Consider the following 15,536-nt stretch of genomic DNA (forward strand, 5'->3'; position numbering starts at 1 on the left):
TTCATGATGTCTTCACAGCTCGACAAACTTGACCCACAGACTTTGATAGTTGGTAGGGATTTTAACATACTCCCCGACCCAATCGCTGACAGTACCTCAGGGACACAAGACACTAAACCCTGAGCTAGACGTGCTCTCCTGCAGCTCTGCGATCGGTTCTCCCTATTGGACGTATGGCGTAAACGGAACCCAAACATGACAGAATACACACACACTATTCAGGCCAATACAAGACATGGACAAGGATTGACTTTTGGCTGCTATCGCCGGACTATTACGGCTGGTGCTCGCAGGTGGAGTCTCTCCCTCGGACCTATTCGGGTCATTCCCCGGTGAAATTGCAGTTACAGTTCCCCCGCCCAGACGGCTTTGAGTGCCAATGGCGGTTCCCTAACTACGCATTGCAGGATGAGGTATTTCATGCTGAGTTGTACGATGTCATCAAAGACTACTTTGATATAAATACTGGCTCGGTAGATTCATGGGCGGTCCTGTGGGAGGGGTTCAAGGTGGTTCTCAGGGGCACATGCATTGCGAAACATCCCGGTGTACCTAAAGATCTACATAACAAATTGGCGAGACTTGAACAAGCCCTCAAAATGCTAGATGAGGACAATGCACAACAATCTACACCTACATATGAACAGAGGCGATTGGTGCTATTAAAGGACTTCGGAGACACGGCAGATAGGGAAATTTTATTTCTGGGAAAATACCAGACGGCCAGATGGTACGGAGAGGGAGAGAGACCTGGTAATGTGCTTGTTCAACTGATGCGCCCACCTTATCACAAGACATACATTACTGAACTGCGAGACTCTGATACACACAATTACACCACCACAATAGACATTCAGAGTAGCTTTCTGAGGTTCTTCACCAAACTCTACTCATCTACTATTGGAGATGATAAAGCAGCGCAAGAGAGCTACTTGGGCGAAGTCGCATTGGTATATCTTGAAAAATACATGCAGGACTTTTTAGCTGAACCCATTTCCGTTGCTGATGTGCTCCTTGCCATAGACACTATTCGGGGCTCCTCGGCACCAGGGCTTGATGGATTTATGGGGGAATTCTAAAAAACGTTACAAGATATCTTAGCTCCCAAACTCACTGAATTCTATGCAGAGGCCCTTGAACAGCAGACTCTACCCACTACTCTACGCGAGGAGGTCATAATTCTGCTTCCTAAGCCAGGCAAAGACCCTACACAGTGCGGCTCTTATCGTCCATTATCCCTTCTAAACTCAGATTATAAAATATTAGCAAAGGTTATCTCCAACAGACTGTCCCAATTGATGCAATTTATAATCTCCCCAGCTCAATCCAGGTTTGTGCCACATCGCTCCACCTCCCTGAATCTCCGCACACTGTTCTCATTCATCCACCGGATTGACCCTTCCATCCTGGCCGCCGCCGCCATATTGTTGGCACAGAAAAGGCATTCGACTCCCTAGAATGGTCCTGTTTTCTCTCTACAATGCACATGGGCTTTATCGTCACAACAGCTCTATTATATAATAAACCGGCTGCCCGGTTGCTTTTAAATGGTACTCTTTCTTGTCCATTTGCACTCATACATAATTTCCAAGAGAAGCATCTCCATAGGGTATTGCAATTCAACACCGGCCCCCTATTGGTATCACTATATGCAGACAACACAATATTAAATGTTAGACACCCCCAGGATAACTTAAACGAATTGATTTGAGAAATCATCAGGTTTGGCAGTTTCTCAGGACTGGGCATAAATTGGCACAAACCGGTCATATTTCCATTGACAACTAGCACACAACCATGGGAACTTGAGTTCCCCCTTGAATGGTGCACATACTTGGTAAAGTATTTAGGCATACACGTTCACCTAGACACAGCTCAGATTCTCAGTCTTAATTATGGTAGGGCAATAGACACGCTCACTGCTCAAATTGAGAAATGGTTAAAATTGCCCTTGTCGATGGCAGGCTGAGTCGCCATTATTAAAATGGTTGTCCTCCCCAAATTTTTATATTTATTCAACAACATACCGATTCCTCTCACTAATCACTTTTGCAGCACACTCTCCTGAGGCGTTCAGTTTGGGGTGGTAAACATGCACAAGTTCGATGGGCAGTCTTCACATTGCCATATGAGAGAGGGGGTTATAATCTTCCAGATTTTCAGCTTTATTATTTGGTGGCACAGTGTAGCTATTTATATCACTGGTATCATCCGGATGCCCGTATCCCATATCCGAGACCTGAGAGGGACCTGGTACTTCCCGGACAATTCTCTGCTTTACTGCCCGTGGGTCCTCCAAGAGACCCGCTAGATATTCAGACTGTATCCTCCACGACCTGGGCATGGCATAAACTGTACCGGATCACTGGAACTGAGAGGTTATGTTCCTCTGCCCTACCTGTCATTAATCCTTGGTTAATTTCCATCACGTCGGCGCGACTGGTGCAGCGCACCTTGGCGAAGTAAGACTTAACAACCCTGGGGAACTTGTACCCTGATGGCCACATATTTTCACCCTCGGAAGACACACGCTTTAATACATGTAGAAAAAAATACCTGTTGCTGGGGGTGGAGGCAGGGTGGGTGGTTTCAGTGGCTTGTGAACACAACATGGTGGCTGGGAGTGCACTGTTTTTACATACAGGTCTTAGCACAGAGCAAAGGAGAAATTTGGAGGAAAGACAGAATTGTCACCAAGGAATGAGAGGGACAAACTACAGAGGTTGGACTTTAAATCCCACAATTCAACACTCTAAATGGAGGCAATCATGGGCAGGGAAAACCACACATTTAAAACACAACACAGGTGATAAAATATGCAATTACAGGCAGGCTAAAACTACAATGTTTAACTGTAGCAGCCACAGGCATAGACAGTAAACACATAAAGTGAAAATCGTTTTTAAACAACTTTTTGTCTTGGGAAGAGACAGCACTAGTCTGTCTCCTTACCAAATGTGCCTCACTGGACAAACAAAAACAACTAGAATCAGAGATACAGGCATTGACCAAACAATACACTGATCCTCCTCCCACTTCTGCTCCAATTTGAGTGAGCTAAAATGCACTTTAACGTTCTATTCACCTCCTAGGTGGAATATTCCCAGCTTCACTTGAAATGGTGACACCACGAGCAGGGAGAAAAGGTGGAAGGCTGATAGCAGCACAGCTCCATCAGTGAGAAGCCCACCTAGCTATACCGGCAATCAGCGATGGTTCTGGTGCACCGGTCACACACCCGCTGCAGATGGTGTACACCTTCATCCTCTATCTAGCTGTCCTTTAAAGTGCAAAAGCACCTCACCCTGCCAGGACGGGACGCTGCATTTCTGGAACATGTCCGCCTTCCCACCCTGTTGGAGCCAGACAGATAGATTCTAGAGGGGGAAATATTGTTTGATGAGATAACACTATCTACTCTTGACTGACTGACTGACTACTCTGACATGCCCTATAACAAAGCCCTGGGAGAAGATAGATTCCCTACAGAATTCTGCAAACTGAATTAGCAAACAATAACACCGGTTCTTTGTGCCAGGCCGCTCATCCAAAGACCACATGCGAATGCTGGCGAATCTACTTTGGAGGTTTGGAAGGACACAGATGATAAAATGCGCCTATCGCTCGATGCTGAAAAGGCATTTGGGGTAATCTCTTCCTTACCGTGGATCGGGCTGATTTTGGCCCGGCATTCCTGGTCACTCTAATCTCAGCATCCCAATAGATTGCAGTAGTTTAATGTCCTGCACCTTCTCATTTAGGCAGCAAATGGGGTGTCCGTTGTCCCTCCTCCTGTTCTTGCTGGCGCTGGAGCCTCTATCCTCTGTTATCAGGCATCAGGATAGCATGAACGATATAGCTAACCCTAACAGAGTGTGCAAACTTATGCTGATGTCATTCTCCTGCCTCAGTTTCTGCCCTTATGTCACTGCTGGATGCTTTCTCTTAATTCTTGGGATATAAGATCAACTGGTGGAAGAGTGAGGCCCTCCCCATCACTAAATGCTGAGACTAATGCGCAGACAATGCTTTGGCTTCACTTGGAAAACAACGGAACTAAAGTACTTAGGGATCGTGTTCAATAGAGACCTGGACAGAATGGTTGTGGATAACTTACAACCACTGGTGTCCAAAACTGACGATGACTTTGTTAATTTGGTCTGCACTGCAATTTTCGCTCTGTGGTTGAGTGCAAGGGATGAAGATGGGGAGAGCACCTCTATTTAGCTACATTTTTGGTATGTAACTGTTTCCGATTTTCAAAGATCAAGGCTATAATAAATGAGGTCAATATTTGCCCAAAAAATTCCATTTGGTGACGTTGAAATAATGTATTTATTAATTCCAAAACCCATATTGATAGAGTGATTTTTCAAGATCATAATCGCTACTATTCCGTTAACCAGCCTAAGAGGTAAAAGAAAATTATTTGTGTGAGCAGGCAGTAAACCCCAACTCAAACCATGGAAAATGCATGCTGGCAACATTATTACAACGCCTCCTCCAGGGTAGTAAGCGTATATAAATGCTATTTATGTTGTGCAAATACTGGGAAAGATCAACACATCTGACGTTCTCAGTGCATGCAAATCTCCTAAACAGAGCCTGAACAAAGTGAAAAGCTGCCTTTCTTAAGTATGTGTGAAGATCTAACAAGTTGCTAGCCTTAGTTTCCCCTCTGCTGCATTTGCATCAGGTGTGAGGCTCCTGACTGCTACCAGCCAGGAAACTCCAACAAAAGGAGGCCTGATGACCCCTGAGACTCGGCCTTTGTTAAGGCCAGCAGGAGTCAGAAATAAGAGAGTCCTGTCCCCACCTGCACGTTGTTGTGATCGAAAGCAGACAACAACATGCAGGCGCTGCAGAATGTGTCCCAGTGTTTGGAAATTACACTGGGACGAATTCAGCATCTTTTTAGTGGGGTCCAACTTTTTGGCAGGGTGGACGGCATCCACCTTGTGAAAGAAGTGGAGGGACGTCGACCACCCACGTGGACCCCCGACTCGTGCCCTGATTGGCACACCAGCTCTCACACCTTGTGCACCTATAGGGGGGACACTGAGCAACAGCCGCACTGGGTTTCATGGAGAGGTATCTCATGCAAGTGACACCAGATCTAACCATACTTTATATGGAATAAGCCTTTCCTCCAGGGGTGTGCCCACAACTGTTATAGGCAATGTGGAGGGCATGGAAGGACTCATAGGATGGTAGGAGTAGATGGTACACTGCACCTAAAGATGCCTCTGTGGTCCAAAGCAGAGCCAAAGGTTGGAGGGAAGACTATCAGATGGATGATATGGAGGACTGCAGTCTACGAGATATAGACAACCTATATGACGTCATAATCTTTAAACCCTCCCCTGCGCTCTGTGTGGTATTTGCCTTCTCTGGCTCGCAAGCATGGCGATGTAGACACCTGCGATACTATGTGAGGAATGCACTAGGACCCGCCCCCAGCAGATTAGGCACTATCCGATTAGGAAATACCTTAATACCTGGGGACAATCCAAGGCACAATTGCGAACCTATATATGATTTTGATAGACGCTGCACACTCTTTGAATACTCAAACCACCGCTAAAATACATTGGCAGGAACGGCTGGTCACTCGCTGCTCAGACAAAGACAGGATGGACCTCATAGATATGCACAAACATCCATTTTAGGAGGTCAGACAAAGGTTTGCATACGATCACTGCTGGCACTGCACACTACCGAACTGCGATTTATACCATATACTGTGGTCTTGTCCCTGGCTCCACATTACTGGGAGGAGGTCTGGCGTACATTGCATAATACAAGCTTGTACCCTTTTGTAGAATCTGCAAAACTGGCCATACTTCATTATACTACAGACATTGAGGTTGCCAGCTCTCCTTGGAGATGGAGGATGTTGACTGTGCCAATGACAGCAATAATATGCATCCTTATGCACTGGCCCTCCTCAACGTCACCTACACACCCCAAATGAATGACCAAATTGTTCTGCCAGGCTACATTTGAATCCTCTTCAAATGTTTAAGTCCATTTAGGGACGTTTCTTTAAATTATTGACCCATAAGCACCAGGGTACACTCACCACTCCCTTTCCTCGATACACAGCTGCTGGGTTAGCTCAATGAACAAGGGGAGTTCAGGATGTAGACTAGCCCTGAGTGACTGCTTCGAGTACAGGGCATATACATCATTCCTCCCCTCCTCCTCTCTAAGCTCTCTTACAACATTGCTCCAACATCAGCGCCGGCATCCCAGATCCCGATGCCACTACAGCCTGACCTGAGTGATGGCTAAAGCCTCCCACCACCCCTCTTCTCCAAATGACCTGACTATTCGACCACTGGGGCGACATGGGAGAGGAAGGGATGCTCATCGGTCTAGGTCCGTGGCTGTCACAGCCACCGCACCTAGGCCCCTCACTTATATTTCATCCGGTTGCAGTATACGCAATCCCATTTCAGCACTACCCTCCATAGTATGGCGGGGTGGGCTTGCTGTGAAGGGACTAGGACTGTTGATATCTTTCCACTTTACGGGACTCCATGGGGAGCCTGATAGCTTATAGGTATCTGGACGACGCGGGTGCATCCTGGACAGTCTGACTTCCCGGTAATATTGGTGTGAGGTATCGTGTGCTGGCCCGCTTGACTCTAGAACATTGTGCCAGCTTATCGAGTTCCTTGTTTGCGTTCTTAATGTGCTGGCATTCTATAGAATGTTGGTGGACTTTGAATGTGAAAGAGAGATGAAACTGTTTCAGACAAGGTGCCTGGGGTGGTTCAGCTTTGTGTACTACTCACTGAATGAACCTCATTTTCACTCCAGTTTGCCTCCGCTTCATCACTATAGAGTGGTAAACCTGTAAATCATTATGTGCATACTGCTTTTATATACGTACATATTTGAACCTAGCGTTGAGTCCCATTCAGTGAGACAGATGGTACACCTGGCTATCCTGACTATGGTACTCATCGCAGACTATTATGTGATGATGACCGACATATGTGCCGATGGAACTGTCACTGTATGTTTGTATGTTTCAATTTGTGTGTTTCCTTGTCCTTAGGCGTGTGGGGCCCGGGGATGTAATTGTACTGTGCATTACTGAGAAATCTAATAAATAAATCTTACCATAAAATATATGCATAGCTCCTATTTATAAGAATCAGTATTTATCAATTAGCAACAATGCTTGTGTCTGGATACCATGGATTGGGGAAAAGTAGTTATTATAATCAGTCACGGATGAGCTCGTAAAGGGGTTGCTCAAAATATTCGTAATTGTTATGGTCCTAGAATGTGCTATTTTATTTCTAGCTACAGAGCTGCGCAGTTGCAGTTCTTGAACCTGTGGAGGTTCTCAGCAAGTGTTTGAGAGTCACGAGCTTAAACTACTGAAAGATGTGTCATTATGCATTAATACAGAACTGTAAAAGAGGTAATGCAACAGAAATAACAAACAGAGGGCAATATTATCAAGCCTGGGCGATAAAATTATCGCCTCTTTATCGGCAGAAAACTGCCGCTAAAGTGGCGATAATGGGCTTGATAATAGGCTCTATGGAATTCCAATCGAAGCCCATGTTAGATGTGAAGGACATCTAACATGAGCTTTGATTGGAATTTCATAGAGCCTATTATCAAGCCCATTATCGCCACTTTAGCGGCAGTTTCCTGCCGAGAAAGCGGCGATAATTTTATCGCCCAGGCTTGATAATATGGCCCAAAATCTCTCGCCACATTTAGGAAGAGCACAAACCATTATCCTGCGTCACGTTTAAAACAAGTGCAGGGTTAATATTATGGATTGTAATGGAAGTGATTTCATTTATGGACACTGTAAAAGTTTTCTCACCTGCGTAGTCGAATAACCACCCAGACGGCTTCTCTGTTGACTCAGCCATTTCATGATAGGAATGCCTTCATTGATTCTCTTCAGTTGTCCACACGCGAGTAATGCATATGCTGCCATTTCAATCTCTGTCGACGGGGGCTGCCAGTAGCTGGCTGTACCAGCTGCTGGGGACAACCAAAACATCAATCCACCTGAAAGGTAAATAGATGAAACAGGTAAGCCTTGCAAACATCATCAAACTAACCCTTTGCAGCAACCATAGCTTTTTCAATGCATAACCTTCCAGTGGCCACATTGTGGATGCCGCATACTGTCCCACTCTGCACTGTGGCGCACACTTAGTTCAGAGCACTGAGCTCAGACTGGGACAGCGCATCACAGCAAATTATGCTGCTCCCAATGCAGGCATGGATTGCTTGTACTGAGAGCAGCGCGTTAGCAGTGATACAATGCACAGCTCATTCGTGAAAAGTGGACCAGATTTTTAAAGAAGCTGGTCCACTTTTCACTGTGCAGTTGACAACTGGCCTGACTTTCAAAGGGCGAGGGGTAAAGGATCCCCTTACAGGTGACATTCAGTGACTCCATTGCCCCCCCGCCCCCCTCCAAGGGGCACTGTTCGGAGGGCGTACTAACTGATCACCACCCCTATGTTCACTCACAGTGCATGCTGAAGAGCCTTGCTGTCTCTGCTCCAGTGTCTGTAATATGGCATGGATGCCGACACAAAGACAGTATCTTCCCCCATTAGGATGGTGGAATATCCTCCTGAGATCACACCATTTACTACAGAAAGGGACACACCAGGGCCTGCCACTCCTGCTGTACTACCATAGTACCCTGGGAATGCAAAACGCAGATACAAGAGGCTGTTGGATCCCCAGGACACTACCTCTAATGCAGTCACAGAAACTGCATCCTTTCAGTTTTCTGTATTCTGTTGAAAGGTCACTGCTAGTAATAAGTCAATCATTTGTATTTGGGCTTCCTTTGTATTCCAACCTGTAGACAGGCTGCCAAGGAAAATATTGGCAAGTGAAAGGGAAACGTAGGTGTGAAATATGGTATTAGTCTGCGACCAGACTTGTTGCCAAAAGTTAACTACGTGTAGGCATGTGAATAATAGGTTCCTTAAATCAGCGTGTGCAAGGGAGCGTGGCCAACAACTATCAGGAATTCCGGTATGCATTTTATGTAGGGTGGTTGGTGATAAGAGAAGTCTATTATAAATGAAAAGAAGCCACAGAAACGGAAGGGTTAAGATTGAGGCTTTGGCAGTCAAATTTGTTAACGATCCCAGCTTTTGAAAAAAAACGTTTCTCAGTCCATGATCAATGGCCATCTCAACATGAAGATCTCTTAGAATCTGTTTTACTTCCTTTGCCCCATTTCTGTGCAGTTTTCCAACAATCGTGGAGAGTAATGTAGAGACCATGGTGACCTATATAATACAGGCTTCCCGACACTTGAAGCTTTTCCACCCCCGTGCTTCCATTCTTAGACCCATTTCTTGGACAGTCTGCTTTGTGCACTTAAGGCCATTCCTTCATTGAGTTGGTAGGTTTACTCCCGACCACAGCAGGGCTTAAATGTAACTTTAAGCAGTTCACCATTTCAGGAAGAGACTTCCATTAACCAAGGTTAATGTGCAATAAAGACAGTAGGAGATATATCCAAACAAATCACCAATTGCATGCCTTATGTCATCACACCTTTGAGATTGTTTGCAAATATAGCAGCCCAGCAGCCATTACTTTATATCGTTGATCTCTTCTTCGGAATTTACTGATGTTACTCTGAAAGATTGGGGCCCCTTATGAAAAAAGGACACGGTGGGGCCGGATGGAGGAAGGCCCTCAGAAAAAACCCGCTCAACGATTGTGCTCAACAACAATCTCAAATGTTAGTTTTCCATCTTAGGATTTCAAAAAAGTACTTAATAATCACTGGCAACGCCAATCAGTCATGTTGCATGAAGATACAGTTATTGACTTTGTCAATGCGTCCAAAATTGTAATTTACGCATTTGCAAAACCAATAACTGTAACCAGACATTTTGGAACATTAGTGTATATATACTTCCAAGATGGCCTCCTTGTTGCCTCTTGGCATAATGTGGCAATGTCTTTGAAGCAATTTGGTGGCCTTTCAAGATGACCACCACACTGTCTTTCTATGCAGCAGGACAGCCATTTTTAAAAAATATAATTCCAAGGTCGCTGGTCACAGCAAATGGCTATGCTAATGCCAGCACAGTGGAGTGAAGAATAATGTAAGGTGTGGTGAGGAATAATGGAGCAGTTGGGGATTAGTTGAAGGGGCAAGAATGGGATCCAAGAAAGATTTCACGTGAACAGGAGGATGGGAAGCGAGACACAGGTGGGAGAGTGTAAAGAAATGTAAAGCATGAGAGAGCGATAAAGTTGTTCAATTGCATTGAGAGTTGAAACATGAATGACACAGAAAAAAATGTTCTCTGATAACAGCAGTGGAAGAATGCACTCATCCAACAAAAACAAGGGTGAAACCGAAATGCTCAAACGTTAGGATAAACACAAGGATAGGTAGCAAAGCCTTGAACCAATAGCAGGGATAAAATAGGCAATCCAACCATTAGCAAGGGGAAGACCAAGTGCACTCCAATCATATTTTAAAGTATTGGTTACAGTGCTGTCTGCAAATGGCAGCTAAATCTCTCTGTAGTGAGACCGCAAAATGTCCACAGAATGACCGGGGAGCCTTTAGACACATATAACAATACAAATTACTCGCTGCTGCAGGACAAGTATAAACATACATTCACCTACAGTCTTATGAAAACTTAAAGTATGAGCTTATACTGTTTATCTACCAGATGTGGCTTATTACGTTTATGGTGCCACAGAAATATTTTTCTAAAATCTGTTTTTCACAAAACATGGACAAACCCTGTCAAATGCACAAAATATCAAATGATCAGGTTTCTTAATGCAAAAACTATTCAGAATACCATAAAAGTGTGAAATGCATATAACTCAAGTAATGGCTCACTGCTATGTGCTGGCTTCTATATAAAGACAATAACAATTATGAGATAGCACACAACAATTGAGAAAACAGTTCTGTTTACAAGTAAACACAAATGTTTTTCATTATTTTATTTTTGATCGATAAATATGACTTCATACCTGATCTCTCTGCTCTTCCGTTCAGCTGGTCAAGAGCCAGGCTTGCGTTGGTGCTGTTGACCAATGATAAGGCGTATGTAACCACTGCCAGAGTGTAGTTGCTGGCAATTCCTTCCTGAAACTTCTTCTCAAGAAATCCTATGGCTTTAACAACTTGGTTTTGGTAGATTCTCTAAAAAGAATGTGTTCTAGAATGTAGTCAATTATAAGTACATCATCTGCATCAAGCTCTATGTGATTCTGCCAATTAAGCCTTAATAACATTTCGCATTTTTAGCTTTACATTTTAATGCTTAATTTTAAGGCAATAAAGTTAAAAGTTAAAGCAAAAGTTTAATCGTGGCACCAAGTTATACTTTCATATTTGTAATCATTCAAACTTTTCTTGTCCCAGATTCACTTGATGTGGCTGATGCGGAGTTAGGATGAGTGTATATCTAATGGGTCCAAGGCCCACAAGATGAGATAGCTACTTCTTATTGCAAGAATCTCAACCTCATCAGTCATGAGCGTATCCTTCTTCCATACTGGATATGGAAACCGAACCAATAGCTTCCAAAAATGCTTCAATGAACCACCGAATGCCCGGCATTGTTCACAATCAGCATGGTGCAAGGCTTGGGGATATCTAGAGTACACATCATCAGCAGCGATTCAATAATACTTAATGTATGTGCTAATTTAACAAACTCTTTTGTAGAAGAGTTCAACATCCTGAAAAGTGCCTAAACTTGTAATTAAAATACTCTTCTGGAATAGGGAAACACAGAACTAGTAAGACATCTTGGTTAAAGTCCGCTGTACTATGCTATTTTGGTTTAGCAATTTGTTTATGAACATTCTTTACGTTTTGCTCAAAGAAAGCAGTAACTTTCTAGGGTCCGAGGACAGGAGGAACATCGACAAAATCAAATTTCTTCTAATTGTTCCTTTTCTTTTACACTCAAAAACATTTTTACAGTAGCAAGATAGTTTGATCATGATGTGTGAGGGACCTTTTCAGGTTAATCAAATGAATTACAGTGGAATGTCTCCCATTAATTTCTGGGAATCAGTAAACATTTGTGAATATAGGTTGATTTGGTGCCGTTTCTAAAACACTGGTTCAGGCACATTCAGCTGTTTTGCTTGAAACCAAAGCAAGGGGAAAACTAGGACAAATAGACGTTGTTTCATAATACATTGAATATGTTGCATCATTTCCCTGGCTTGGTTGTAATTAGCACAGCTGAGAATCGTTTTTAGGATTACCGGTCACAGCTTGAGGTCTAAGACCAAAAGAGGAAACTTTAAAGTTCCTCTTAGGCTTCCATAATGTCAAAAGGGTGTTTTAGCAATCTTCAGGTCATGATTGTTTTTACCACCGAGTTTAGGGGTTAGCTGTTGACTACTGGTCATTTGGGTGCATACTGGAAATGTAGCTAGAGCGACTGTGTTAGATCACCGGAAGGCACTTTCCTTGAGTGTCTGAAATTTCCTTAACTCTTGTGATGTAGAGTCAATCTTACACCTTATATACAGTCCATGTCTGATAGACTGGAGTTCCTTGTGGTCGCTCGATGGAAATTCTACTTGCTTAGAGTCGTCCACCATACAGGCTCAGCAGCTTGTCATCCAAGGTAAGATATACTAGCAAGGCCTTGATGGAGCAAGGACTCATTAAAAAGAGACTTGCTCGGAAGCAATCCTCTCATTTAACTTCTATTATTGTATTAACCACTTATTGTGTAAATTAATACGCACAACATTGAACATAAAAGACAGAGCAGCTTGCCTACACGTTTTACTAATAAGTAACTCGAGCGAAATTCTAAAATGGATAGTAAGGGGAAATCTTTATTGCGCATGCGTCAACTGTACCTACGCAGTATGACTAGCTATCGCTTGGAGGGAATTTCATGCGCCTGCGCAGACGCTATTAAAATGGCTGTTTGAGCACTCACATGCTTAGTATCTGCTTTGCTGACTAACAAGAGCTATTTTACTAATGCCAAAGCAGGGAAGGCGTTAATAAAGCAATGGGATTAGAGTAGAGATAGGTGGTATACACTGAAACCATTGTATTTTAAAAATTAATATTTGTCTTTCTGACTTTCCTAATAGTATGCATTTGGGCCTTTCCTACAAATCCAGAGCCTATAACCCAACTGACCTCCACACATGCGTGGTGTGATTAAGCCAGAAGAAGTGATGTGACTTTTGAACACAGTCCAAGGACGCAAAAGATACATACCCTGGGAACCAGCTCCAAAGTCCTCTGAATGAATGGGAATACATGAAAATGATACTTTTGTGTCTAATAAGATGTGAATACGGGTGGGAATAAAGACTTGTGAATAAAAATTAAGGGGTGGGATCTTTGTTTGATAGACTAAGATGAAAAATAAGCATGGTGTGATGATCATCCCCCCCTTGCCTGTCCAATCAGAGTGAGTAGTTTCACGATACTGAAACATTAATGGGAGGAACATGAATATTGTAGGGTATAATTGAGGTAGTCTTTAGTTAGTTAGAGAGACAGAGATTTGCTGAATGCTGCAGAGCTCGGGATGCTGTCAGAGTAACGAGAGATGCTGATAAAGAATCAAATGCAGAACCACTCTATCTTAAATTAATTTACTTAGAAGATTGCGGAAGAATGTCGAGGAGGAAGAGAGTGTCAGAGAGGGGTGCTACGCAAGTGTCAGTGGTAGAGAGGTCATCTATCCTGTCCTGATTCCTGTCCTGAAGCCTTTGCTGCCTGATCTTTCCCGGGGGACCCTTTCCAGCTCCTTGGCCTGGGGGTTGGTTTTCACACCATCATAGGTAATTATATTTCTGTGTAAGTGCCAATGTTCTTTTCTCTCTATCCTCTCCCTTCTGAGCATGTCATTGCAAGATATAAAGTATGAGTTTGATGATTGATTAATTGAATCTTCCTTCCTATGAGTGACGGAGACTGTACTGTACTTTGTAAGTGGTTCACATGAAATTGATTAGATAAAGATTTAAAATATTTCCAGAGTCTGTGGTCTTTTCATAAATGTAAAAAGATTATTTTATGTCATTTCACCATCAACTAGTTCAACTAATGGTCCATTGACCAGAGGAAAGAACTTTTTGATCAGTGAAAGATTAGTCGAGAATAAGAGGGGACTGATCTTGAAATGGTAGAAAATCATAAACTTTGACTCCAGCGGTTATGCCAGGTTTTGTGAGTGTGCTTATGGGCCAAGGTAAGTACATGGTATTGGATTACCTGTTGCTGGTGACCTGCTGGATCAGTTTTCTGGTGGCAGAGCTATGGGTATTATTGACTAGTTTGGTGATAAATATTGATTTTTGATTATTGATTTATGTTTAACAAAAGAGTTAGTGTCCCGTTTTATGATGTCTGGAAAATTCCCTATGGAAAAATAAATAGCGGGTGGTGATGGAAGCCATACGGTAGGTTCCACTACAACCACCTCAAACTCAATCCAAAAAAGACTGAAATCATTATTTTCTCCCCTAAGAACAACTTGCTCCCCATTCTATCCTGGATCTATGACCTAACTGCACTCAACTGCTCTCTCACTATATCAAACTCAGTTAAATCCCTCAGATTTAACATTGACCAGAACCTTACTCTTATCCCCCACATAGAAAATTCGCCCAAAGCGCTCTCTTCACTCTCCATCAGCTGAAGAAAATAAAACCCTTCATTCCTGCAGACTACTTTAATTAGTCGTCCATTCGTCCAATCGCTGGTCTTGTCAAAAGTCGACTACGGTAACTCCATCCTCTCTGGAACCCCTAAAGTCTACCTAGCCCGAATCAAATCTGTTCTGAACCTGGCTGCTAGGCTCATTACCGACCTCAAATGGTTCTATCACATCTCCCCTGCCCTTAAAGCCCTCAAATGGCTTCCCGTCGAAGGAAGAACTTCCTACAAGACAGCTTGAATTGCGCACAAAGCCCTGCATCAATGCTCCCCGCAGTACCTGTCAGATAAAGTTCACAAAGCTGGCTGCTCTGGAGCATTGAGGAGCTCCAACACTCTCGCTCTTGTCTCTCCTCTGTTAAACAAGAAATCCACAAAATCACGCTCCTTTACTGGAAAGGCGCCTAACATCTGGAACTCCCTCCCTAAAGAACTTCGTTGTAACCCCTCTTATGTCAGCTTAAAAAAAGACCTCAAACTTCACCTTCTCAACAAATACTGGGGTCCTTAATCCCTCCCCGGGCACTCATACCACCATACCTCCTACTGTTTAAGGTCTCCCCCCCCCAATTTTTGATCCCTGACTCCCTCTCTCCTCCCCCTCTCACATCTCCCTTCACCCACTAACTTCTCCCACTAGCCTTTCCCATTGGACCTGCTTCGTCCCACTTGGTATTGCCCTAACCCCCCCCCCCCCATCCTCCCCCTTCTCAGCCTCTCCCCATTCCCACGCAAGGCTAATCTATCAGGACTTGCTGTAGCCCATTGCAATATATGTAATTAGATTTTGTAAAACTGGAGCTGTTTTTTACTGTCTTTATTGGTTTTGAGT

General features: G+C 43.6%; 1 protein-coding gene across 1 annotated transcript in view; it reads right to left on the reverse strand.

Moving 5' to 3' along the window:
- The window catches only part of LOC144762795 (CD109 antigen-like), a 628,126-nt gene that overhangs the window by 39,720 nt on the left and 572,870 nt on the right, over positions 1-15,536 (reverse strand). Inside the window, exons 26-27 of the mRNA XM_078648065.1 lie at positions 11,023-11,194; positions 7,856-8,046 (exon numbers count right to left, since the gene is read on the reverse strand). Of these exons, the coding sequence (XP_078504191.1) occupies positions 7,856-8,046; positions 11,023-11,194 (363 nt within the window). The remainder of the gene's footprint in view (positions 1-7,855; positions 8,047-11,022; positions 11,195-15,536) is intronic.

Source organism: Lissotriton helveticus, chromosome 6 (genome assembly GCF_964261635.1).
Source record: "Lissotriton helveticus chromosome 6, aLisHel1.1, whole genome shotgun sequence".
Classification (NCBI taxonomy): Eukaryota; Metazoa; Chordata; class Amphibia; order Caudata; family Salamandridae; genus Lissotriton; species Lissotriton helveticus.